Source organism: Hemitrygon akajei, chromosome 4 (assembly GCF_048418815.1).
Source record: "Hemitrygon akajei chromosome 4, sHemAka1.3, whole genome shotgun sequence".
NCBI classification, from domain to species: domain Eukaryota; kingdom Metazoa; phylum Chordata; class Chondrichthyes; order Myliobatiformes; family Dasyatidae; genus Hemitrygon; species Hemitrygon akajei.
The window spans coordinates 94,979,480-95,005,633 of NC_133127.1; the positions used below are offsets into that span (position 1 = coordinate 94,979,480).

At 37.6% G+C, this 26,154-nt stretch overlaps 1 protein-coding gene across 1 annotated transcript in view; it reads left to right on the forward strand.

The window, feature by feature from the left end:
- Window positions 1–26,154, forward strand: part of LOC140726543 (probable ATP-dependent RNA helicase DDX60) — an 80,677-nt gene that overhangs the window by 28,044 nt on the left and 26,479 nt on the right. Inside the window, exons 15-30 of the mRNA XM_073043075.1 lie at window positions 724–882; window positions 1,748–1,897; window positions 2,405–2,524; window positions 3,666–3,761; window positions 6,361–6,476; window positions 7,980–8,110; window positions 11,442–11,551; window positions 13,608–13,712; window positions 13,801–13,929; window positions 16,299–16,426; window positions 18,824–18,982; window positions 20,058–20,196; window positions 20,906–21,058; window positions 23,288–23,392; window positions 23,574–23,774; window positions 24,843–24,947. Coding sequence (XP_072899176.1) covers window positions 724–882; window positions 1,748–1,897; window positions 2,405–2,524; window positions 3,666–3,761; window positions 6,361–6,476; window positions 7,980–8,110; window positions 11,442–11,551; window positions 13,608–13,712; window positions 13,801–13,929; window positions 16,299–16,426; window positions 18,824–18,982; window positions 20,058–20,196; window positions 20,906–21,058; window positions 23,288–23,392; window positions 23,574–23,774; window positions 24,843–24,947 — 2,106 coding nt within the window. The remainder of the gene's footprint in view (window positions 1–723; window positions 883–1,747; window positions 1,898–2,404; window positions 2,525–3,665; window positions 3,762–6,360; window positions 6,477–7,979; window positions 8,111–11,441; window positions 11,552–13,607; window positions 13,713–13,800; window positions 13,930–16,298; window positions 16,427–18,823; window positions 18,983–20,057; window positions 20,197–20,905; window positions 21,059–23,287; window positions 23,393–23,573; window positions 23,775–24,842; window positions 24,948–26,154) is intronic.

Consider the following 26,154-nt stretch of genomic DNA (forward strand, 5'->3'; position numbering starts at 1 on the left):
GTGCGACAAGCCCAGCTCCAATGCTAAACAGCAGTTTGCTGGTGGGGGTACACCTGCTATATGTGATGTTCTTAATATCCAGCAGTGTCTTGCAATTGTAAAAAAGACAGATGAACAATTGCACCATTGTTTGGACTAGAGAGGCTGCTGTATTTGATCATATTGCCATTTTACTGGAAACCATCTTTCCAGCTTGCTTTGCCATTTAGGATTAGTGCATCTACTTCTCTATCTCTATGCCATATCTCTGGCCTCTCCCCATATCTTTTATCTTTCTGTATCTGTAAATCTACCTCTTTAAAGATATGCACAATTTGACCTCTGCCCTCCTGAGGTAGAAAATTTCATTGGTTCATTGACCTCTCATGAAGAGTTTTTCTTTATAATCATTTCAGTCAAAATGCTTTAACCTGTATAGTGAGGTTCTGACCCTGGTTCTAAAGTACATTTCCCCATTTGGAGGAAGAAAAGATCTGTACTGTACCTAATATGTTGAACCCTGTCAAAATTTTGCATCTTTTATCATTTTTCTAAACTGGTATACACAGCCTTGGATCATATTTTCTGGGATGTGCTGGACTTATCCATACTCAGGAATGTGACTTTGAATGAGTTGTCAGTGGGTTGTAAAATTGTATCCCATCAGGAAATTTGTACTTGGAGGAGAAGGGCTATGAATCCATGCCTGTGAAATTAATACAACAATCCTTTTTAATAAAACAGAAAGCAGCACGTTCTAAAAGTTCTAAGAAGGAGAACAAATTTGAAGTTGGTGTTGATCCAGTTCGTTTCCAGCTGAAGTTTATGGGTCAATACTTGTTGCGAGATGAGAGAAATGATCCAGATCCCAGGGTTACTCATTTCATTCCAGACACGTGGCAGGTAATTGTAAATGTTTCTTCTTGTATATATGTGTAATGTGATCTTTACATCGATAAACTTTGGTACAAATCTTGCAAGAACAGGATAAATTGAGTACAAACATTTATAGTTGTCACTGTGCTTTTTATGCTTGCTTTTCCAAATGTTCAACTTTCAAGTTGAGAGTATTAATTGGGAAAGCTCATGTGGAATTGTGAAGACTTTTGCTAGACAATTCCAGCTTTGTGGCAGTGAGAAAGCTAAGGGTAAAGTTAAAATGATGCACAAAAAAGTAGTGTCGCATAGTGTTTGTAATATTTTCCCCTCGGCATCTGGGAATTAGGGGCTAGAAAAATTCTCTAAGGATGGAGAGAGCAGGACTCTCAGTTTTGTCCATTTCCCAGGGTTGGCCTGAGATGAAATCAACTCTTAGAATGATATTCACTAACACAAAAGGAGCTTGCTTTAAGTGTCAAAAATTGTGGTGTGCTGATAGGAACCATAGGCAACTTTGTGAACAGAAACTAATACCAATTGAAGGAAGCTTTCAGAGTAAATGATCCAAACTCTGATTAAAGTTACTTCAATAGAAGTGAGAGAAAGTTGGCAAATGGCCTTTTTCTATATCTGGAATGTTGAATGTACTTCAATTCTTTAACACTTGTCTCTTGTCAGGATTTTCATGATATTATCTAAGAGAAAATTGGCCAGTATGATCCTTTTCCCCTTTTGGTTTTGTATATATATGCTCTAACAGTGATGAACTAACATGCCCTTGTATTTTTAGGTGGGAGATACGTACTGGTGAGATGAATCTCTCGAACCTGTTTCGTGTTTGTTTATTGGTGGTAACTGATTAATAGAAATTCACTTTGATTAATTGCAGCGAGAGCTTCTAGATGCAGTGGATAATAATGAATCTGCAGTGATAGTTGCTCCAACCTCCTCAGGGAAAACGTATGCTTCCTATTATTGCATGGAGAAGGTTCTACGTGACAGTGATGATGGTGTGTTGGTGTATGTTGCACCCACAAAGGTATGACTTTTAAATACCTGTTTAATAAATCTACTCACTTAAATGGAAATGTTTCAAACGAATTTTCAAATGTACATTACAAGATACTACCAAAAATGACACTATTTATGTCAACTCTGAGATTGATTATGCATTATTAAAGGTGTGGCTTTGTTGAAAGGAAGGAAGGTTGTGAATGCGACTTGGGGCTCTTGATAACAACTATTCTCTCCAAAATCAGCTCTGTCCTAGTGTTATTGTAAGATGGAATGAGGAAGATGTATTGGTTAGATGTCGTTCTGGAATTTCAAAGAGTACATTTGATCCATGTTCAAACCTGTATTATGTCTTAAAATGTGTTGAACTTTACTGGTCAGAGATGAACAAATTGTAGTGTTCAACTTTCAAATACGTGCTTCCTAATAGATTATCCCAATCTTTAATAGTTGTAATAATTTTTATTATTTCCTGATTTTACTAGGATACTTGGTGAATATTGTTCAGTGAACTTATTTTTTTAATTAATAGGCTCTTGTGAACCAAGTGGTTGCAACTGTTTATAACAGATTCAGCAAAACTTTACCTGATGGAATGGTTGTGTGTGGTGTTCTCACACGTGACTATCGACAAGATGCTTTAAACTGCCAAGTAGGTCATTTTATATTTATAAATAAGCCATGACTTCCATTAGATTATAATTTACTGCTCTTGCAGTTGTGGCATGATCTTCAAATTTCTATAGATTATATACTGTTTCTTTGTTAGCTGCTAAGAGGTATGAGTGTGAGTCTTTGGTTGTATCACCTAACCTTTCTCTCTTTTGCGATGTGCATCATCAAACATTTTAAAGGGTAGATCTAATGGTTTTAAAAGCACCTAGTCATTTAAAGTGCTGCATCATTTCTGTACAGTTTATATATACTATCTTCTATTTTACAAGGTGCCTGATCCTTCTATGTATATTTCAGGAATTACTTCACCATATTACTGTTTTTTTTATTTTGCTGTTTTCCCTGTTAACCATTGTCCCAATTGGCCTTTGTATAGTTCGGCATAACTATCCTTACCATTGGCAGTAATGAGCTTCTCAATGAGAAGTCAGATGATTTGGCATACTTGATAGAATATTTGTCAGGAAAACTGCACTGTAGTACCCACTCTTTATCCACAAACATCAAAAAAATTGATTTAAGCAAAAAAAAACCTGACAAATTTTGCCCAGCCTTTTTTACTTTAAAACTAAAAGTAAGATTGTAATGAAGCTAGACATGGGTTTTGGATAAAGGCTTGATCCTATACGGTTTCTCTGCCTCTTGACAAATAAACAAGTGGACTGTATGCTGTTGCTTATTTCTTTTCCATTGTTTTTTGATGTCATCTAGTTAACACTTTTAATGGTGCTGATAGCTTTCAGGGACTGGCAGATCTGTGCAAATTTACACATTCTCCCTGTGGCTTTGCTGGTTTTGACCTGGTATTCCAGATCACCTCTTCAGCTTAAAGATGTGAAGTCAGCCACTTAAGTGGTCACTGTAAAACGCCCCAGTGTGTAGGTCAGTGGTTCAGTCTGTGGTGTGAAAGGAGAGTTGATGAGCATGTGGAAAGTATATAAAATGGGATTTATGTAGAATAAAGGTAAATGTGTGGTTGATAGTAAACACTGTTTTAATAAGCTGAAAAGCCTGTTTCCATGCTTTAGCTCTTTGATTATCTTGATTTCTAAGACTGTCCAAAGCTGCATTTGTACTGGTTCAAAATTGAATGTGACTAATTGCAATATTTGTTTCAGATACTCATCACAGTTCCTCAGTGTTTCGAAAGGCTTGTTCTTGCTCCTCAACGTCAAGCCTGGGTGAAGAAGCTTAAATATGTTATTTTTGATGAGGTAAGGCATCACAGAATTTGGGGATTTGAAGAAAAAAGATAATAAAATCACAAATGTGTGTCATGTTTCATCTGTGTTTGGTCTAATTAATTTAGTAAAAGTAAGGGAAGAAAATTTTAAAGCAGGAAATGTATGACATCTATTTAATATTGTTGTTACCCGAAAAATGTATTTAGTATTTTTGCCAGAAACGTTCTCAATAGTTGAAATACATTTTCCTGAACTTATTAAATGTATATATTTTTTGAAAGCACAGTGCTAGTTACAGTTGTAAAGTAGACTAAGACTCTGTCTGAGCACTTGTGTTGGGTAATAGCTTGTTTGAGAGTGATGACAAAATAGTTTTTTTTCCCTCTTGCATCTTGTCATGTTTTCCCCCTTCTGGAGTTTGATGTAGTTTGGGGCAGAATCAAGGATTGACGTACTCCAGAGCAACACGTGCAAAATGCTGGAGGAACTCAATAGGTCAAGCAGCAAGTATGGAGAGTCCTGATGAAGGGTGTTGGCCTAAAACGTTGACTGTTTGTTCCTCTCCAGATGCTGCCTGATCTACTATATTCTTACAGTATTTTGTGTGTGTTGCCGTGGAGTCCCAGCATTTGCTGAATATTTTCCGTTATTGATACACTTCATCCATTGGGCAGCTGACATATTAATCTTGCTAAAGGTTACTTTGGTTGGCATAGAAATGATTGTCATTAGGCGTGTAACTCCACTGTAGCATTGGTTGTCATTTTGAGGAGAAACAAGAAAGCAGAATTCTATCTTATAGAGTAAAAATAACGGTAGTAGGTTATAACTTTTTAAAATAGCATTATCCAACTAGTTAGATTATTTGTAAGGTGCAATTGAAATGGTTGCATGAATCTAAGGTAATTTCAACATAATGATTCGCTTTGGAACTGATTCATAATTATCACAAAGCATAACTTTATACCTCATTTAGATTGTTTAATTTGTATGCTCGTTTCAGTTTTTCTCTATGTTGTTGTTAATGATTATCTTAAAGAAAAACTAAAAAGGTTAGCTTATCACATGCATATTGAAACATTGAAGCACACAGTGAAATGTCATTTGTCTCAGATTAAATCAACAAGGATTGTGACGGCGCCAGTCCGCAAGTGTCGCCATGCTTTCGTGCCAAGTTAGCATGCCCACAACTTATTTAACCCTAAGCCTAACTGTATTTCTTTGGAATGTGGGTGAGAAGCCAAGTAGTCACAGGGAGAACGTACAAACTCCTCACAGGCAACAGTGGGAATTGAATCCTGTTTGGTGATTACTGGAGCTGAAAAGCGATTGTACTAACTGATGTGCTGCCATACAATCAATTACATCTAATGATAATGGGCTCACTTGTATTCCATACTGTTGAAATAAGAAAACCTTCTTCAGCTAATAATGTTAAATCATTATTAAATGAAACGAATAATTGTTAGAAATGGATGGGCAGACAATTTTCTATAAAATAATTTGATAGTTTAGTATTCGGTGGAAAATGTGAGAAACTTGATAGCTGAAGTTTACATATAGACAGCCCTCGCATTACAGAAGGATTCTGGTGTTAGAAAATAAACCTTATTGTGATTTTCTGTAACCTAAACCCCCTTTTCCCACTGAATTCCACGTTATAAGCAGCAGTGTGTTCCTGTGGGATGCTTTCCCCTCAAGACATTTTTTTTTTTGACCAGGGTAAAGCGACCCATTACCGTTATTTGAACAGCTAAGGTCAATATTAGACTTTAGGAGTGGAGCTGAAATGAAAGCAAAGTGATTTAGTGAAAGTGGAGTAAAGGCCGAAAGGATCCTTTAAAGAGCTGGCACTATCTACACTCCACAATGTAGTGCATCAGATAGAGCATGGCAGTATTGCAGTCTGAGATGTTTGTGCACATGTCCTTGGATTGGAGAGGACTTGAAGGAGGAACTTGGCAGGGGCTGCCAACCCAGTCAACAAAATGACTTCACATCCAGGTTTTTATTGCCCCATAGTACAAGTGTGGCACGGTTATGTAGTAGTTAGCACAACGCTTTACAGTCCCAGTGACCGGGGTTTCAATTCCCCCTGCTGCCTGAAGGAGTTTGTGTGTTGTCTCTGTGACTGCATGGGTTTCCTCTGGGTGCTCCAGTTTTCCTCCCACAGTCCAAAGGTGTACCGGTTGGTAGATTAATTGGTCATAAGTTGACCTGTGATAAGGCTAGGGTTAAATCAGGATTACTGAGTGCCATGGCTCGAAGGGCCGATTCCACACTGCACCTTAATAAATAAATAGAGAAGATCAGTTGTTTCTCTTCCTCACAAATTCTATGAGTGAATCTTATTAGTATCTTAAATTTTGTGGAGGTGCTTTGTGAATTTGATAAGGATAGATATCCACAAACTGAACAGGAAAACTTTCAACTCTAAAAAGTTAGTGGCTTTCTGTAAAGCAAATATTTTTATTTCCAAAGGTTTTATTGACCTTCTAAATTGTTCCATCTATCTGAGATTAATTGGCAAATCACATTTACTGGAACTCTCCCAGCATGGTTCTTTCCGTTTAAATTGTGCAATTGGTCATTAGAATTTGAACTAATTATTTTACTGCATTTTTTTTAGGTTCATTGTATTGGTCAAGAAATTGGAGCAGAAGTCTGGGAACATCTGCTTGTGATGATTCGGTGTCCTTTCCTGGCCCTCTCTGCAACAATCAGCAAACCAGAAGTTCTTGCCCAGTAACTCTTCAAAATAATTCTTGCCTAGTATTGCATTGTTTCTTAAACTGGCATTCTGTACTGAATTTGTAGTCACTTTGGATTGCTTTCAGTTTGATTTAGGTCAATGGGTAAATGGGAGATTCCTGACAAATGGGAGTAGAAAGACATGACAGGGCTGGTGGGTGGGTAGTTTGTAAGATGGAATAATTACAGCACACAGTCCGTACCGTCACTTTGTATGAAAAGTATTCTTTCTTCTGACACTTTTTTCAGCTCTTTGAATGCTACAGTTGAATCCTCCTCTGTAGATAGGGTTTGCTATCTACTTTATCTTTTACCAGTGAACCGTCCTTGTGAAGTGATTTACTAAGTTTGACTCATTGTAGAAGGTTTCTTACCATAAAGTTTCTATCTGAATATATCCCTTTGCTGATTTTGACAAAGGGTGTGTAGCATTTGCATTTTTCTAGTTCTCTGTCACCTCCCGCAAAAGATTTTTGGCCAAGGCTTCTCCAGTTTTTTCAGATACTTCAACAATCAGAAAATGCCTCCTATCTGGACCATGTGATGTTACCGTAAATACAGCTGCTGCCCTGTTTAATATTTTTAGCCACCTGGATTGTCAGTTACAGCTTTTGTTTTTAGTGACTTCAGCAGATTTTATCTTTTGCCATGAGGACTGGTAATCAAGTATTCATTATTTCATGCCTTTTTCTTTCATGCATTTTTCAGCAGCTCCTACCTCTTGCTTTTTTTAATTGTTAACATGACTGTAGAATATCAGTCTCATAATTAATCACTTAGAGATACAGCACGGAATAGCCCTTCCGGCCCTTTGATCCACAGTGCCCCAGCAACCCCCGATTTAACCCTAACCAGCTCATGGTATAATTTACAATGATCAATTATCCTACCAACCGGTACGGCTTTGATTTGGGAGGAAACCAGAGCCGCCAGAGAAAATCTACATATTTCATGGGGAGGACAGGCAGACTTCTTAAAGATGATGTTGCAATTGAACTCCAAACTCCAACACCCTGAGCTGTGATAGTGGTGTGCTGACCTCTGCGATACCTTGGGGTCTCCAATTGTTAACTGCATTGTTGCCTCCCTAGCTTTGATTTAAGTTTCCTTAGTCTGACCTTTTGTTTTCATCTCATTGAACTTGTCCCTTCTCCAGTTGACTATTTTTGCCTAGTAGGTTTAAAGCTTAACAGGTGAAATGAATTATAAGTTGAATTATGAATTATATGGATGAAATTGTGTTTTTGGTTTGCCATATGTCTTGGTGTTATAACAGCTATTTAGCTAAATGTATTTCTGCATCAGGGTACATTGAACTTTTGAACTGCGAATAAAGGAGGAAAACAGGGAACAACCTTAGTGTTGATTTAACTTGGAAGATAGATACTTGATTATAGGAAACTTTGAATTTATTATTACAAATTTATTGAAATAGTAATACTGTTTTTTAAGTATCAGCTTATTAACAGCACTTTAATTTGTTACCTTTTACAATAGCTGGCTTCAGACAGTAAAGAATTACTGGCAACGAATAGAGAAGACAATGGAAAATCCTGTAAAAGTTAGTGGCAAAAAGAAGCAACAACTGAAAATGCCAAGGGACCAGAAATCGTTCAAAGTTAAACTGGGTATGATCAGTCTTTCATTTCTGTCCTTTTTAATTCCACATATGGCTGGAAAATTAAAAAAAACTTTCAAAGTATATTTTCTGACATGGGGAATATTTTTCTTGGTTAAGTTACATGGGTTCTGTTTTTGGAGATGAATTAGGCAAGAATAATTGAAACACACAAACGAGAGAATCTTCAGATGCTGGAAATCTGAGCAACACACACAAAATGGTGGAGGAACTTAGCAGGCCAGGCAGTATTTATGGGAAAAATACAGTCAACATTTCAGGCCGAGACCCTTTGGCAGGACTGGAGGAAAAAAAACATGAGGAGTAGATTTAAAAGGTGGGGGAGGGAAGAGAGAAAAGGCAACACAAAAGTCACGAACAAAAGGCAACAGGTGAAACCTGGAGGGGGAGGGATGAAGTAAATAGCTGGGAAGTTTGTTGGTGAAAGAGATACAGGGCTGGAAAAGGGGGAGTCTGATAGGTGAGGATAGAAGGCCATGGAAGAAAGAAAAGGAGGAGCATCAGAGGGAGATGATGGGCAGGTAAGAGGATGAACTGAGAGGGGACTGGTGAAGGAGAGGGCGGGGTTGTGGGCCATTACTGGAAGTTCAAGAAATCGATGATCATGCCATCAAGTTGGCGGCTACTTGAACAAAATATAAGGTGGTGTTCCTCTAACCTAAGTGTAGCCATGGATTGACATAGTGAAATGGGAAGTGGAATTAAAATGGGTGGCCACTGGGAGATCCAGCTTCTTCTGATGGACGGAGTGTAGGTGCTTGGCGAACCAGTCTCCCAATCTATGTCAGGTCTCACTGATATACAGGAGGCCACACTAGGAGCACCAGACACAGTTTAGGACCCCAACAGACTGACAGTTGAAGTGTTGCCTCACCTGGAAGGACTCTCTTGGTTTCTGAATGGTAGTGAGGGAGGAGGTGTTGGGAGCAAGTGTAGTACACCTGTTCTGCTTGCAAGGATAAGTGCCAGAGGGGGGAATGAATGGACAAGGGGTTGTATAGGGAGCAATCCCTGTGGAAAGCAGAAGGTGGGGAGGGGGGGGGGGTAAGATGTGCTCGGTAGTGGGATCCAGTTGGAGATGCAGAAGTTCCGGAGAATTATGTGCTGTACGCAGAGGCTAGTGAGGTGGTAGTTGAGGACAAGAGGAACCCTATCCCTGATAGCATGGCGGGAAGATGGGGTAAGAGCAGACGTGAGTGAAACGGAAGAGACGCGGTTGAGGGCAGCATTGATGGTAGAGGAAGGTTAGCCCCTTCATTGATGAAGGAAGACATCTTCTTCGTTCTAGAATGAAAAGCCTCATCCTGAGAGTATATGAGGTGGAGACGGAGGAATTGAGAGAAGGGGATGGCGTTTTTACAAGTAACAGAGTTGGAAGAGGTATAGTCCAGGGAGCTGTGAGAGTCTGTAGGTTTAGATTAGACATCGGTAGATAAGCTGTCTCCAGAGACAGTGAGATCAAGAAAGGGGAAGGAGGTGTTGGAAATGGACCAGGTAAATTTGAGGGCAGGGTGGAAGTTAGAGGCAAAGTTGATGAGGTTGACAAGCTCAGCATGGGTGCAGGAAGCAGCACCAACGCAGTCATCAGTGTAGCGTCGGAAAAGTGAGGGATGGACACCAGTGCGGGCTTGGAACATGGACTGTTTCACGTAGCTGACAAAAAGGCAGGCATAGTGCGGACCCATGCGAGTACCCCGGCTACACCTTTTGTTTGAAGGAAGTGGGAGGAATTAAAGAAGAAATTATTAAGAGTGAGGACAAGTCTTGCTAGATGTAGGAGAGTGGTGGGGTAGGGGAACTGGTTGGGTGTGGTGTCCAGAAAGAAACTGAGAGCTTTGAGGTCTTCCTGGTGGGGGATGGAGGTGTATTGGGTCTGCACATTCATAGTGAAAATACGATGATGGGGGTCAGGGAATTTGAAATCATTGAAAAGATCTGGAGCATATGAAGTGTCACGGATGTAAGTAGGAAAGGACTGAACTGGGGGAGGGGGGAAAGACAGTTGAGGTATGGAGGTAATGAGTTCAGTGAGGTAGGGACAAGCTGAAACAATGGGTCTACCTGGAGAGACAGGTTTGTGGATCTTGGGTAGGAGGTAGAAACAGGAGGTGCAGGAGCTACAAGGTTGGTGGCGGTGGATGGGAGGTTCCCACAGCTATAAAGGTCGGTGATGGTGTGGAGACAATGGCCTGGTGCTCCTTAATGGGATCCTGTTTGGGGGGTAAATAAGAAGAAGCGTCTGAGAGTTGTCACTAGGTCTCAGCAAGGTAGAGGTCAGTTTGCCAGATTACTACAGTAGCCCCTTTCATCTACAGATTTGATGGTGAGGTTAGAATGATTGAATGTTTGTAAGGTAAGATACACTATCTTTTTCCTGCCAGAAGCAGATTTGTTGTCAGAAGGAAGTACAGGATTTTCAAATGAAGTATAGTTGATACTGATGTCAAGAAATGTAAAAAGTTATTTCACACACAAATCATTTTTTAATTATTTTATTGTCTATTAAGGTTAATTGTAAATTACTGGAACAAAAACATAGGTTAGCTATTTTCAGGCAATTAAAGTTTGTCATATAGTCAATGAGATCTCTCTGTCAAAATATATTCTGAAAAATAAATTTCAGGTTGTCCTAGTCTGGTTGATTTGACAAGTTCCAAGACTGAAACTTGGTTAACTGAATCAAATCACAAGTTGCCCAGGGCATAGACTTGACTGTGTGCTTTAATTGTATGGACATCATACATGTGATTGAATGATGTTGTATAGGGGTATCAGATTAATGTTAAATTAATCCCCCTGCATACATCTTTAATACTAATGTGATTAGAAATTCTTGATTTTTATAATTAATGGGAATGATTGGAATTATTATTACCACCAAAATCTTTGTTTGAAGATTTGACTTGTATTGACGCCTTGGGGTTAATAGCCAGTGCCTGATAATTTCCCTCTGCTAGGAAGTAGCTCTTTCTGGATATTGTATAGTTGTTGTGATCATTCTAACTTTGCACTTGAACTTGAAGCAAGGACAAAACCTTGATCTCCCAAATCTGCGTATCACTGTGTTCCCTTAATATTTCTGTGCTGAATCATTAGAACCTTATGGGTATTATTACATAAACTTATTGGTAAACATGTTCTGCTTTGGTTTGATAATACCTACCTCAATGTGTTCTGATTTCAACTAGGTAATTTTGGATTGCTTTGTGTTAAAGTTCAGACTTTTAAATTAATTAAATTGTTGGGATAATTAAATTTCTGTTTGAGTTTGTATAATTTTTGAGCTTATTTGAGCATTACTTTTCTACTTACTTTCTTAGTGATGTACGGGGAACGATACAATGATCTTGAGAAGTATATGTGCAGTTCAGATGGCTCAGACATGGAGTTTGTTTCATATCACCCTTGTGCAGCTTTGACTGCAAGCCATGTAAGTAAATTGCACATTTCTATGGGAATCCTATCAAAGGATTTTATACCTTCAGGACACAAAAATGATTAAGAAAAGATTCTCCGATCTATCTAATTGATCCTGCAAAACTGCAAAATTTGGCATCATAATACTAGTTCAGAGTTCATCTAAAACTGAAACTGGATTTAAGGATTTACCAATTTGGAATGCTTAGAAGCCCAGCCACTTTTTTAACAGCCATCCAAACCCACCCTCTACTTTATGACACAATTTGTCTAAAATACTATGCTTTCTCCCATTGGCAGCTGTCCTACCAGATCCCTCCTTCATCTCTTTATCTCTTGCACCTATCACCTCCCAGCTTCTTACTTCATTGATCCCCGCCACACCCCTCCACACTCACCTGCCTAGCTTCACTTACCACCTGCCAGCTTGTATTCCTTCTTCAGCCTCCCTTCTTACTCTGGTTTGCTTCCCCCTTACTTTCCATTCACGGCCTGAAATGTTGACTCTTTATTCCTCTCCATAGATTCTGCCTGACTTGCTCTAATGTGTTGCTCAGATGGCATCAGCTGTGGTTTATCACCAGAGGAGCAGAATTAGACATTTGGCCCATTGAGTCTGTTCCGCCATTCCATCTTGTCTGATTTATTATCTCCCATCCCGTAATCTTTGACGATCTGGCTAACCAAGGGCCTATCAACCTCTGATTTAAGTATACTCATTGACTTCGCTTCCACAGCTGTCTGTGGTAATGAATTCCACAGATTAACTAGCCTCTGGCTAAAGAAATTCCTCCTTACCTGTATTTGAGACTGTGCCCTTTGATCCTAGACTCACCCAGTATAAGAAACATCCTCTCCATATCCACTCCATCTAGGCCTTTCAATTTTTGGTAGGTTTCAATGAGGATCCCCCCCCCTCCACCCCCTTTCAAAAACTTTTCAACAAGTACAGGCCCAGAGCTATCAAAAGAGCTATCAGACACTTCTCATATGTTAACCCTTTCATTCCCAGAATCATTCTCAGACTCCTTTGTACACTTGCCAATGCCAACTCATCTCTTCAATAACAGTCCCAAAATAGCTCATAATACTCCTGTGCCGTCTGACCACTACCTGATAAAGCCTCAGCATTGCATCCTTGCTGCTGTATTGGAGACCTCTTGAAATGAATGCAAACATCCTATTTGCCTTCCTTACTACCTGCAAGTTAACCTTTAGGGAATCCTGCACAAGGTCTCCCAAGTCTCTTTATACCTTTGAATTTTCTCCCCATTTAGAAAACAGTCTACGCTTTTATTCCTTCTATCAAAGTGCATGACCGTACACTTCCCTACACTATATTCCATCTGTCACTTTGTCCATTCTCCCAATCTGTCTTAAGTTCCAGATCAGACTTGCTTTGTAACCTAGCATATCAAAAGTAGTCAGTAGTGTATCTGCTCTGTCTGTCAATACTTGAGTTATTTTTGTACCCAGAGATTTGGCTCTTCACAATACTAATTTTAGTGTTTGAGATTTCTATCCCTGGAAGCTTTTAGACATGTCTGGAAATTATTTTGTCCTAGCAAAGGTGTTTGAGTATTTGATACACAAGATTCTTCAGATCCAAGAAATTTGGAGTAATACACAAAATACTGAAGAACTGAAAAGGTCAGGATAAATGAGTCCCGATGAAGGTCTTGACCTGAAATTATGACATTGAATATTTGAAGGCATCTTGACATTTAAGATGTACTCCCATTATAATAAAGTAATTCAATGAAATTTGAGTGCACCCAAGATACTAAAGTAGACAATGTCTTTGAGCTATTGAGTTATATTGAATCAACTGTTGATTTCTCTTAAGAGCATATAAACTTGATTTACTTTTATTTTTAAGTAAATTATTCAGAATTTTTTTCAGAGAGTCTCTGAGAGATTCTCCAAAATACCCGTTTGTCCTGTTGAATAAAGACTTTTTGCATCTGTCTCTTCAATGCTCATTTGCAATCACAAAGACACTAGACAAAAGTGATAACATTTTATCTGTTGCTCAACCATAAAATCTAATAACTTTTTCTAATCATTAGATTGAGAAGTATGGTTTTCCTTCAGACTTGAGTCTCTCTCCACCAGAGAGCCTCCGATTGTATGATACAATGGCTGAAACATGGACATCGTGGCCTCGACTACAGGTATATTTCCTAAAATTACTTGCTTATAATGTGACTGTGATATTAAATTTCACATACCTGATTCCTGTTGATTTTTTTTTCCTCAAAGGAGTTGAATCCTGAAGAATACAAACACTTTAAGGATAAGATTGTTATTAAAAAGAATGATGTGAGAAAATACGAAGCTGATTTAAAAGAAGAGTTAGTAAACTGGATTGCGTCAGAACACAGAGATGAGGTACTTTTTATCAGTTTAACTATAGAAATACATTTAAGTTTGTAATAAAAAGAAAAGATTGTATTTACATAATACTATTCAGACAATTATTTTCTGAAAAATCGCCACCTTTAATATAACAAATATGACAGATATAGAAAGCTCCTTCAAGCAGCAATAGAGTAAAAAGACTACTTGATTTTGTAATGTTGATTGAAGGATAAATAATAACTAGTACATCAGAGATAATTGCTTAGCTCTTCCAAGGAGTGATATTGTCTTTTTTTGGTGTCCATCGGAAGGAGCAGGCAGGCTTCATATTTTTAACTTCTTTGCCTAGGGATGCCTCAGTGCAGTGGCTGTACTGAGAATGGATGTAGATATTCCTGCGCAAGTCCGAGGAATAAATATGCATCTACTGCATTCTGACTTGCAGAACCATACTGCCCGTTGAATAATAGCTGATATTGACTCATAAAGGGCATTACTTTAGAATGGATCTGTTTGGTGAATATGGGATAACATTTTAAGATGCATGATTATTTTGTGGTGTACTTTATTGTTTAATAATCTGTGGAAAGTTATTTGTCTGGGATGCCATCTGATCTATTTTGAGCCTAACTTGTTTGGCCTGCTTTTGGTGAGGCGGCGGGTGTGGTGGGTTGAAGTATACTGTTTTAGGGTATCTTACGTGCTTAAAATAATACTTTATAGTAGTTCTTTCATATCGGCAAATTTAATTGGTACTTTTTAGTTTTGAGGTGCTGCATCTGAAACATCGACTGTTTATTCCTCTCCATAAATGCTGCCTCACCTGCTGAGTTCCTTCAATATTTTGTGTGTGTTGCTTTGGATTTTGAACATCTACAGATGCTACATTAATGTATTTAATTAATTTCTACATTATTTTGAGTTTTTTGTTGAATCAAGATACAGTTATTGTTAGTAGCTCTGTGGTGTTTTCTCTAGTGCTTCATGGGTTTTAGATCTTGTAATTATAGTGCAGAGGTTTTGGTTTTGCATGCTTTTATGTGCTTCACTTAATATGGGGTACGTTGTATGAATGAGGAGTAATGCTAGCTTTGAGTACCTTGTATTATTTCTATCTGACTTTTGGGCCATATTTTGTGTGTATAAATTTGGAATGGTTTGTGTGTTTGAACTACTTTTATTTGGGAGATTGTAGTGTGCATTATGTTTGGATGCTCTATAGGTCTGGAATATCCCATTATTTTGAGATGTTTGTAGTGGTGTGATGCTGAATAACATTTGGCATGCATATTGTGTCTGTTTTGTAGTTCCTTGTCAAGTCAAGTTTATTGTCATTTAACTATATACATGTATACTGCCAAACGAGACAACTTTTGTTTGGACCAGGGTGTAAAGCACAGTAGTACACATAACACATATAGCACCCAATAACCTAGGAAAGTAAGAATTAAATCTATACATGAATTACACATAGATAAACAAAGTAAAGTGCATAAATTAAATATTGTAGGGTGCAAATTATCTGGTGACTCTGAATACGATGTAGCAAGGAGTTCAGAAGCTTAATGACCTGAGGGTCCAATCTTGACTGTTCTTGTCTCTATGCATTGGAGTCTTGCCTGATGGTAAAATGCCAAAGAGGATGCTGGATGGATGGGTTGGATCCTTGATAATACCACGGTCTAGGTTGTTAATTTGGGATATTTGAAGATTCTTAGTTGCTCTATTATTGAAGCCCTTGTCTGAGATTCCTTACAAATTCAAGTGGAAAATGCTGATTTGAACTGTTTTGTGTCTGAGATACTGAATTAATTTCAAAAGAATTCTCAGCTGTTATGTAATTTTGAGATGCTTAGTTAGTCTGTGGTGGTTGCTACGTATGAGTTTCAATGGTGTGTATTGGCAGTTACGGATTTGGGTGTGAAATGCTTTATTTTAGGCAGTTTTATAACCCTGTTGCCAATCATCTATCGAGCTGCTTTATTGGTTTATTATGGAAGTTCAATATAAATGATAACTTGTGGAATCCACATTTGTTCCCTTGACTTGGCTCCCAATTTCCAATAGTCTTCTTAAAACATGCCTGTTCAGGCACCCTTTCAACTGTGGAATTATCCTACAGTGACAATTCCAAAATATTTTGAACTACTGATCTTCTGTTTGTAGACAGGTCCTGAAATAGACTAAGGAGGAAAAGAAATGCGTAATAAATTTAGAACATGTATAGCCCCTTCTTCTCTACCTCCTTAGACACTAATATTTATTATTTTGACTGGGTCTTTTCATTTTAGTTTTTAATAATTCAAAATCCTTGTTTTTAAAACATGCACTAGTTGATATACTGTGTAAGTACATAATAGAGTATGTCTCATTTCTTTAATCTTGTACTTCCCCCTTAGGTTATAAAAGTGCTGGATAAGCTGAGACCACGAAATGTTGTGAATTCTGCAGCAACCATGATTAAACAATTTCCCATGCTAGTAGAAGCTCTACAGAAAGAAAACCAACTACCAGCTTTGTTTTTCTCGTAAGTTTCTCTTTATTCAATTACTGATATGAAACTAAAAGTTTTATCTACCCAGTTGTAACACTTCAAGGCACAGACATCCCAGTGGGTACATTTGGCTCGGGATACATATTTATGTCTCTGAATCAATAGACCACCCTCCGTGTCTCATAAAGTGCAAGTAGTTCTCTTGTGATCTTCAAATATTTAGTTTTTACAACAAATCTGGATTGTATATCTTCAGCTGAGTGCATGTCATAGGGTTTGGTTTAATAGATCAGTTGATTAAATTTAATCCAATTAAAGCGAGAGATAAATAGTGGGATCTGGGTATCTTGCTTCTCAGGTGCTTGGGGGTGGGGTGGAATGTGTTCTCACCAGGTGTGTGGCTATTTTTTTTTGTGGATGTGAATTACTTCAGGGAATTCTAAACCAGTGCAAAAGAATATAAAGTGAATGTTAGAACAAGTTATTTGATTTTTTTTTGCTTTTAGTCATAATTATTTTGTCTCATGCAGATTTAATTTGGCTGGGACTGAAAAAATATGACCAGAAATGTCAGGGTGTTCTTAGTGTTTGTGCAGCATATCATTGGTGGAAGATATGTTTAGGCAAGTTGATTGTGACAAAAAATGCACAGAAATTGCTGTTTGTGTACATGAAGTTAAACATCATGTATTCTGTTTTTATTTTTCACACCTGAGCACATCCTTCCACTGATTGCAGTGGAGTTTTATATGCATATCATTTGTTGGGACATCTGTTTAATGGAGACTTTTATACATCGTATACAAACAAGTGTTACATTTGCAGTAGAGTACTGCCTGAACATAAGCAATATGGCCCATTTGAAAATGCTGTATAAATTTGCATCTAAACTTGCATGGTCAAATCTGCTGCATGCCACAATCCAGTAAATAAAATGTAATGGTTGAAAGCCTGTATTGTGATTGCTGGATTATACTTTTAAGAGGAAAGCTTGTTGCTTACTGATGTAAAATTCTGAAAGGTTTTGCAGTTATGGACCTGCAAAGTAATATAGATACCTAATGTAAGAGGTGTAGAACCCAAGTGAGTCAAACTTGGTAAATTCAGTGTTTATCTTAAAGCTATGGAAGATAGCTTTGCATGGGCACTACAACATGAGAAAATCTTCAGATGCTGGAACTCCAAAGCATTACAAGAAAATGCTGGAGGAACTCGGTAGGCCAGGCAGCATCGATGGAAAAGAGGAAATGGTCAACATTCTGAGCCGAGGCCCTTCACCAAGAGTAAGCGTCGACAGTTTACTCTTTTCCATAGGTGTTGCCTGGCCTCCTGAGTTCCTACAGCATTTTGTGTGTGTTGCTTTGAGTAGGCATTCTTGCAGAGTTTACAAGCAGAATATTGCAGAGATTTTAGCTAAAAAGCCACAGAGAGAAGTGAGTAAACTTGTTGCACTGGAGTGAAAAGTAGCTAAGTAATTTTTGACAACAAGGATGGGCAAACAGTGAAAGATAAAATTGAGTTTACAATTTGGGGAGTGCCTATATTGTTTATCATGATAGGAGCTTAAGAATTACTCTAGTTAAAGCAGTTAGACCCACTTGTGTCTAAAACTGACACTTTAAAAAAAAATTATATTACGGGGTGAGGTAGGAGCAGAGAAAGGCCCTTTGGTCCATTCAATCCTGTATCCTCATTCAGTTTGATTGTCTAATTAGTACCCTGTTCTGACCACCTTCCCCATCCATTGATCCCTCAAGAGTTAATAAAGGTACCTATATCCTCAATGATTTGTCTTCTGCTTTTTGTTTTAAAAAAAATCACATTCACTAACTGCTGAGTGAGGATTTTTTTTCCTGATCTTTTTTCTAAACAGCATATTCTCTCTCTCATCCTTCAATATTATGGCTAGTCCACATTTACTAACCCACCTAAGTCCTGCTGTCCCATTAATCAGTCTGGTAAATCTTTGTTGCATTCCATTACGGCAAGAAAACTCTTGGATAAGCAAACCAAAACTGCGCGCACAACTTCAGCTGAGGCATTTTTACTCCTGCACTCTTGGAATGAGGCCAAAAAAACCCAATCCTGATGAAGGGTCTGGGCCTGAAACATTAACTGTTTATTCATTTCCATTGATGCTGGCTGATTTGCTGAGTGAGTTTCTCCAGCATTTTGTGGTGTTCTTGATTTCCATCCTCGGCAGAATTTCTTTTGTTTAAAACTCTTAATTACTGTGCCTGAACAAGAATAGATGTGACTCAAATGAGAATATGTTGGATGAAATGAAGGGAAAGATGTAAATTGTGGATCCCAGACCATGTAATAAAATTGTCAGTGCAGACAACCTTTGCGGGATGAGTTTTTTTTTAAACTTTAATTTAAAATGTCTGCATACTGTGTATTTTTTTTGATGTAGTCTTTTTATTTCAGATTTAGCGTTTCATTAGTTGAAAGACTAGCTAAAGAAACATACGTGCATGTCACTAACAAGGAACAACTAAAAAGAGGTTCAGATGATGCAAAAAAAAGAATCGAAGTTGAAAACAAACTTCGAAAATTATCAAAGCGTGCTGGAAAAAGACAACCTACGTGAGTATTATTTTTACCTTCCTGTTTATACTTCCAGGGTTAAGCTGTTAAATTTATTCTTATTTGTTGGCAAGGCTTCGTTGAGCAAATGTGAAAGTTTGCAAGATTCAGTGAAAGGGCCAGATTAGTTTAGGATGTCCTGGGGGGGCGTCAATCAAGACGTATAATGGCTGCTATCCAAACTAACTGGATTGAAGGGAGTTATTATTTTGCATTTCATCAATTTCAGTGCAGAGAGAGTAATGTCAAGCAAGGTATGAAATCTGGCTTGCCATAATGAACCAAGAACTGAATCTCTGATGGAACACGTAAGCCCTGATGCAAAACTAATAATCAGCTCTTTTTGCACTAAATCTTCAATCACAGTCCTGCATGCCTGAAAGAATGTCAGTGCTAGCCAGTCTAGAAGTAGTGGGGTGATTAGTGGAAGCAGACTTGGATAAAAGTGAATGCTGTTTGGCAGGAATAGAACAATTGATTTTGAACTTCTATGATTTTGGCACTGCTGTGATTCCAGATGGATTTTACAGATTTATAAAACAGCTTAAAAGTAGTTTGCCTGCTCAAAACAATAAAGCATCTTGTACCCATTATGTATCTGAAATGCTATAATACCTTGCACCTATAATACCCCAATATATCATGGAACTAATATCTAGAAACCACCACAGACCAATTGAGAAATTTAAAATATTCCAAATTAATTCATAACCCCAGACGTGCAAAGTGGTTCAAACTAGCACAGCTCCTAAACCCTTATAAGAGTTAAGATGTTAGTGAATTATTTTCTATTTGAGCAATTTTGCTATCACTTGCACCATATCACCCATCCAAATAGTTTCTGAAGTTAATGCATCATTCTTGGATGTGATTCCATTGACCTGCGTAATCATCCCTCAGGCTTAATCAACCCCTCGTCCTCCACAGATTTTTAAACTTGCTTTTCATTTATATCTCTTTCTTTAGTAAATTATTCCCAGATTTTTGCCTCTTTTGGTGATCAAACTGTACTCAACAAGGTGTATTTTTATTGTTGGTTTATTACATTGCATATAATAGTTAGTTCTGGTTCCAGTGATCCAAAGGAATCCCATGAGGCTGACAATATGGTAATGAGGGAAACTGAGCAAGAAATGTTATACCAGAAACTTCAAGAATTGAGGAAAGTTCCATCAGACTGTACCTATGCAGTGGAAACTGCTGCGGACCATAAGGTACAGAGTGTTCTTCGTTGTTCTATAAAATTGAAATACCTAATGCAATCTCAGTACTCAAATCTCTGTGGTTACTTAATATTGCTTTGTTAATTGTGTCATTTACTTTTATTTCTGTCATCTAGTGACACAGACGTTCCATTTTAATCAATGCTTAGAAATAAAACCAAATAGCAACCATTATCAAATCTAGCTGAGTGCAGCTTGTTTGCTTTCAGATGACTTGCATATAGCCAGGTAATACAATATGCAGCAAGATAAATGACCAAGGTTGTATCCTCCGAGCAAATTTTTGACAAAAAGTTGTGAAGAAAAACAATCAAAGGTTATGCAATTGCCAGAAAATCTATTGATGCCATCTGTGATCTGTTAGCAATTTTGTAGGTAAATAAAGTGCAGATGTATTTTAGTTTCTTTGGCGTTATCTGAAGCGGGGGTGGGGTGTGGTGTAGGTGTTTTATTTTCTGTTTCTAATGGCTATAGATTTTTTAATTGCAGATTGTATAAAGGTGAATATTTATATTTTCAAGAAGTATAAAAACAAGGAATTTAAAAATTGAACATAATTGAAGAATGTCTGTGTAACTAAACATAAAACTTGGAAACATGATTTTCAGTCCTAACATTGTTAACTTTACAAAATTATTGTGGTACATAATATAAAATTTGTATTCCAAAATGATTCTCAGCCAACTTTGGAATTCCCTAGATTTTAGATACAATCTTTCAGCGATTGCAGCAAGTGAAAACAGCAAATCAACTGCGGCTTTATTTGGAGAGAGGGATTGGATTTCATCACCCATCCCTGAACAGTAAAGGAAGACAAGCTGTGGAAATGCTCTTCAGACTTGGATTTGCCAGGGTCAGTGTTTAACAAACTTGCATTGTGACCAACTCAGCCGTCGGTCATTGAATCTTTTAATGCATTTGTGCTACTCTTTTGGAAATTTTGTGAAATATACTAATCGACCATTTCACTTTTTGATGCCACTCTGTGATTTTGAGGAACAACAGTCAAAGCTGGGAACTCAGCAGGTCAGGTAGCATTTATGGAGTGAAATGGGCAGTTGATCTTTTGAGTTGAGACCATTCATAACAACTAAAAGAGGGGAGTTGGCCAGCATAAAAGTGTAGAGGGAGGGGATGGAGTAAGAGCTAATTGTTTTCTAGGTGGAAATCTTAGTGAAAATTTTAGAACTGGGTGCATCTCTTCTGAAGTGACGTGCCTAATTTTCTTCTGGAACTTAAAATTGGCTCAAGCTAACAGCAGCATCTTTTGCTGTATAGCCTGTCCAATAAGAGGAATAATCTGGGTGCAAAAAGTTACTGAGGAGTTTGAAATGATTAATATCACTAAACAACTAAAGAATAAACCTAGGCAAAATAATGAGATCAAAGTGACAATGTCTTCTGAAGCTGATCATTCAAGATTTCTTTCCGGAAAGCTTCTAATAAATTGTTCCAATTGGCTTCCCATCCATTTGCAAGAAAACAAAAGGGAAGATGAATCTCAGGGTTGTATACTGCATGCGTACTTTGATAATAAACTTACTTTGCTCTTCATCTCAAAGATTCAAAAAGCTACAGGCCAATTAACCTAAAATGCCATGGTGCAAGTGCTGGAATCCACTAATAAGCTGATTTAGGAATATGCTCAAAAATTAAAACACACTTAACCAGATTCATCCTGGCTTGGTGAAAAGTGAATTGCCTCTGTTAGTTCCCAAAAGCAGTTTCCAAAAGATTTGATATGGTGCCACATAGAAGGTTATTGCACAAAGTTTTGTATGAATAGAGGATTGGCAATCTAGCAAAACAGAATTGGGATAATTAAGTCATTTTCAGTTTGCTGAACTTTTAACTATTCAAAATCCATATTAATGATTTGGATGAAGAGACCAAATGAATTGTAGCCACATTAATTGATGATGCAAAGATAGGTGGGAAAGCCGGCTTGTGGAAAGGATGCAAAAAAAATGGGTTGAGAATTCTAAATATGTTAAGTGAATGGTAAAACATTTTGTAGATTGAGTATATGTGGAATGGAGAGGTCATTAATTTTGGTAAGAATATAATTGTTGTCAAATACACCTGGTGCTACTTGGACACGTCTTCAGTGACAAAATTTAAATGGTGTGTGATGACTGAGCATTCTGAAGAGGTATTTGGCTGTTTTTATACTTGAAAAGATGCTGTGAAGATACAGCAGCTGGCCTTTTGCCATTTGCTGGGATTTCGTATGCTGATATGTGGCCCTCTGAATGTTTTGAACTGTGATGGGTCAGTGTTTTCTGTGTCGATGGAGATAATTGCAATTTTTCAGTGAGGATTTGGAAAATCTAATATTGGGTAAGTGAGCACTGTGACCTTTTCATTGGAGTTGGTTCAATTTATCTAGAGCCAAAATTGATTTGAGAAAGGATGCTCGGATTACTTCACTTGTGCCAATGGATTTGGAAGATCCTGTGGCAGTATTGTTAGTATGTCACCAGTTCCTTGTGCCTCCTGTAGGTAGGGCACGTCTCAGAAGCTTAAAGGCAGATTGAGTTGGTGATAAAATTCTAAGAGGTTTGGGTACTGTGAAGATGTTTCTACTTCTGGTAATCTGAGGTGGTTGGGGAGGTAAGGGCAATGGGGAGCCAAATAATAGGTGCCTATTGAAGATTGTGATGAGGAAACCTAAGAGTTGTAAATCCTTTGGAATTCTCTACTTGTGGAACCAAAGCCATTGAATATATCCAAGGCGGAAATGCTTGTGTTTTTAGAATAGTTGAGTGGTAGGGAAAATGTACATGTTTTTATTAAAATAGATCACTGGTGTTTTTGAAATAAATACATTCACAAACATCAATCTGCAGGCATCTTTAGCTGGTGAAACGGTACGATAGGGATATAGAATCTCATTGACAGCCATGTGCACTGGAAGAGATGCTGTGCTGCATTAAAAATATTAGCTCCTGCTATAGTAGGGTGTGTCAATTCCATACTGATTTCTGTGTGGAAGTTTCTAGCAGTGTTACAAACCATGCATTTGAACAGAGTTTTTGTTCTGGTTGAGATGAATTCATTCAGTAAATTTGTTTTTCTGTAGGTTGTGACTGCTACTGGAACTCTTGCCCTGGGTATTAACATGCCATGCAAAACTGTTGTCTTTCTTGATGATTCTGTTCTACTGGATGCATTGCAATATAGACAGGTATTACATCCCATTCTTTATTGGGCTTTATTTAATATTTATTTAAATAAAAAATCACTTAGAAGTAAAACACTTTTAGATTTTACCCATCTAAATAAAGTTATTTAATTCTGGTGCCAAAAACAGATTCTACTCAAACTTGAATGTTCAAAAACTGAACTTCCCGGTATATTTTTTTCAGATGTCTGGCCGAGCTGGAAGACGAGGCTTTGATGTGATTGGCAACGTGATCTTTTATTGTATTCCATTGCCCAAAGTGCAAAGACTTCTCAAAGCAAGTGTTCCTCTACTTAGGGGCCAGTTTCCTTTATCTCTCTCGCTTGTGCTTCGTCTTATGTTGCTGGCTGCTAAATCTGATGACAGAATGGATGCAGAAGCCAAGGTAATTAATTAGCTGGAAGGTCTTGTCATAGATGTAGTTTTTTCCAAGCCATTATCATTTCATTACTATCAAAATTAATAAAAATCATTGTAAATTTTTTTGTGTGTGCCATACTCTGCCAGAACCTTGGCAACCACTTACTTTTTTTAAGTGGTTGTTCTGGCGGAAAGATTTTGTGAGTGGTCCACCACGTCCTTCTCACAGGGCAGTGGTTTTTTTCTATGAGGCCGAGTTGCAAGCTTGACATTCAACCTGGCACGGATGGAAAGCGTGTCTGGGATCAGCCCGACTGGATTCAAACCTTCACTCTGGAGACCGGTGCTGATGTCACTGCGCCACCAGCCGGCTATTGTAAAATTACTTTGATTAAATTTATTAGAAAAATATTTAAAATATTAAGATTATTGTTTTGTTGGATCTTTATTTGACCTAGTTGTCCATCAGTAGAATGATATTTTAAAATATATTTTGTGTTCTGTGCTTAAAACTAGAATCCTTGACAGTACTTGTATACCAGTGTACATCTTAACTCTGCAACATTTCACTGGATGAATGTATTCATTATTTTATTGTTTGTATTGGAATGTTGGTATTTCTAGACAGAATCCAAGTTAGGTTTCCTTTCTTTCTTCGATAATTGTTATATTTTGTATAGATTTTCATTAGGAATTTTTATTCAGGATAAATGTGTTGTAATTGCCTTTTAAATAATTATTAAAAGGGAAATTTAAAGGATAAAATAGCAAAAATTACCACGCCCTCTTATCTGAAACCAAAGCATTGAGATTAACTTTTATTTTTAACCTAACGGGAGGAAAACAGTTGGTTGCATTATTTCTACATCATACAAAATCATTCTTTTGACTTGCTTTTCCTCACTTCTCTGGTTTGTAATATTTATTTAACTGAACCTTGTATTTATCTGCAAAAACTGCACTACTGTGTGTCTGATTTGAAATATTTAAATGCAAACATCAGTGTACAAAATCAATACTTGGCTAATATAGAATTATTTTGTAAATTGGATGCTGTGCATAATCATTGGAAAAACTTACTTTTACCTTGTAGGCTTTGTCTCTGTTGCAACATTCTATGCTGTGCTATGATGACCACAAGAAGCAGTCGATCTTGAAGTTGTACTTCATGTTCTGTTTACAGTTTCTTCTCAAACAGGTAGGATTTCAAGATCAGTGTTTTTAAAAATGGTGAAACCAAAATTTGAATGAATTACTTATTTTTGCATCTACAACAAATAAATGCCTACTGCAATAATGTGGCACTAAAGTGACAACAAATTTAGAAATTAATTTTTTTGAAATGTTGCCAAGTCATTATAAGTTCAGAACAAAGGCTGTGGTAATTGTGACAGGCCATTGTTTGTTGGTGTCCATGTTTCTTGGCACTTGGATATTAATTGATTAATCCTCAACGGTTAGCATCGGCATTCTCTACTCATGGCTATGATTATCCCAGTTAACACAAACAGGAATATTCTGAGCCTTTCTCTTTTTAATTAATTGTATGATATGTGAAATTTATTGGTAAAGTTTGATTTATTGTACATCTATGTGCCTTCTGAAAATGGACCAAATTCTTAGAGCTGTAGTCTATTTGGGAAGCATCCAGAGTTCTTGATTTGGTAATAAGGGATTACTCTTTATTTCTAAGTCAGGATGGTGTGAGATTTGGTGAAATTGAGTGGAAGTACCTGCTGAACTTGCACTTGGAGTTTGGGAGGTATTGTCAAGAGTTTTGTGCTGAGTACATTAGTGTTTAATGTGCCAATCAGTTACACTGCTTTGTCCAGGGCAGTACTAAGTTGCTTGTTTTTATGCATCCAGGCATGTGAAGAGTATTCCATTAAGCTCTTTGCTTGTGCCTTGCACATGAGGGTTTGGAATGTCAGAAGTGAGTTATTCACTCCAAGATGCTAAGATCTCTAAAGTGCTTTTGTAATCACAGTTGAGTTTCCATTCTTCAAGGTGATGGTGGATTTCATAATGGTAATCCATTGAATAATGAGGTAGGTGGTTAGGCATGCTCTTGTTATAAACCAACAGATACTTGTATGGCATATATCTTACTTTTATTGCCCCATGGTTCACACAGGTGCAAACTGCTTCATTTTCTGAGGTGCTATTAATGGAATTGAATGTTGTGCAGTCATTAGCAGATGTTCCACCTATTAATGTGCCAAATTCAGATGATTGGCTCAAGGATCCCCTGAGTAACTCTTACAGTGATGACCTAGAGCTGGAATGATCTGTGTGAAGCATTACTCTTAACTCTTGTAGTGTATTTCCTCTTGATTTTGACTGTTAAGGACTGTTGTTTACTTCTCAAGCTCATTTCATAAGTACATATTTGGACCAAGGATATA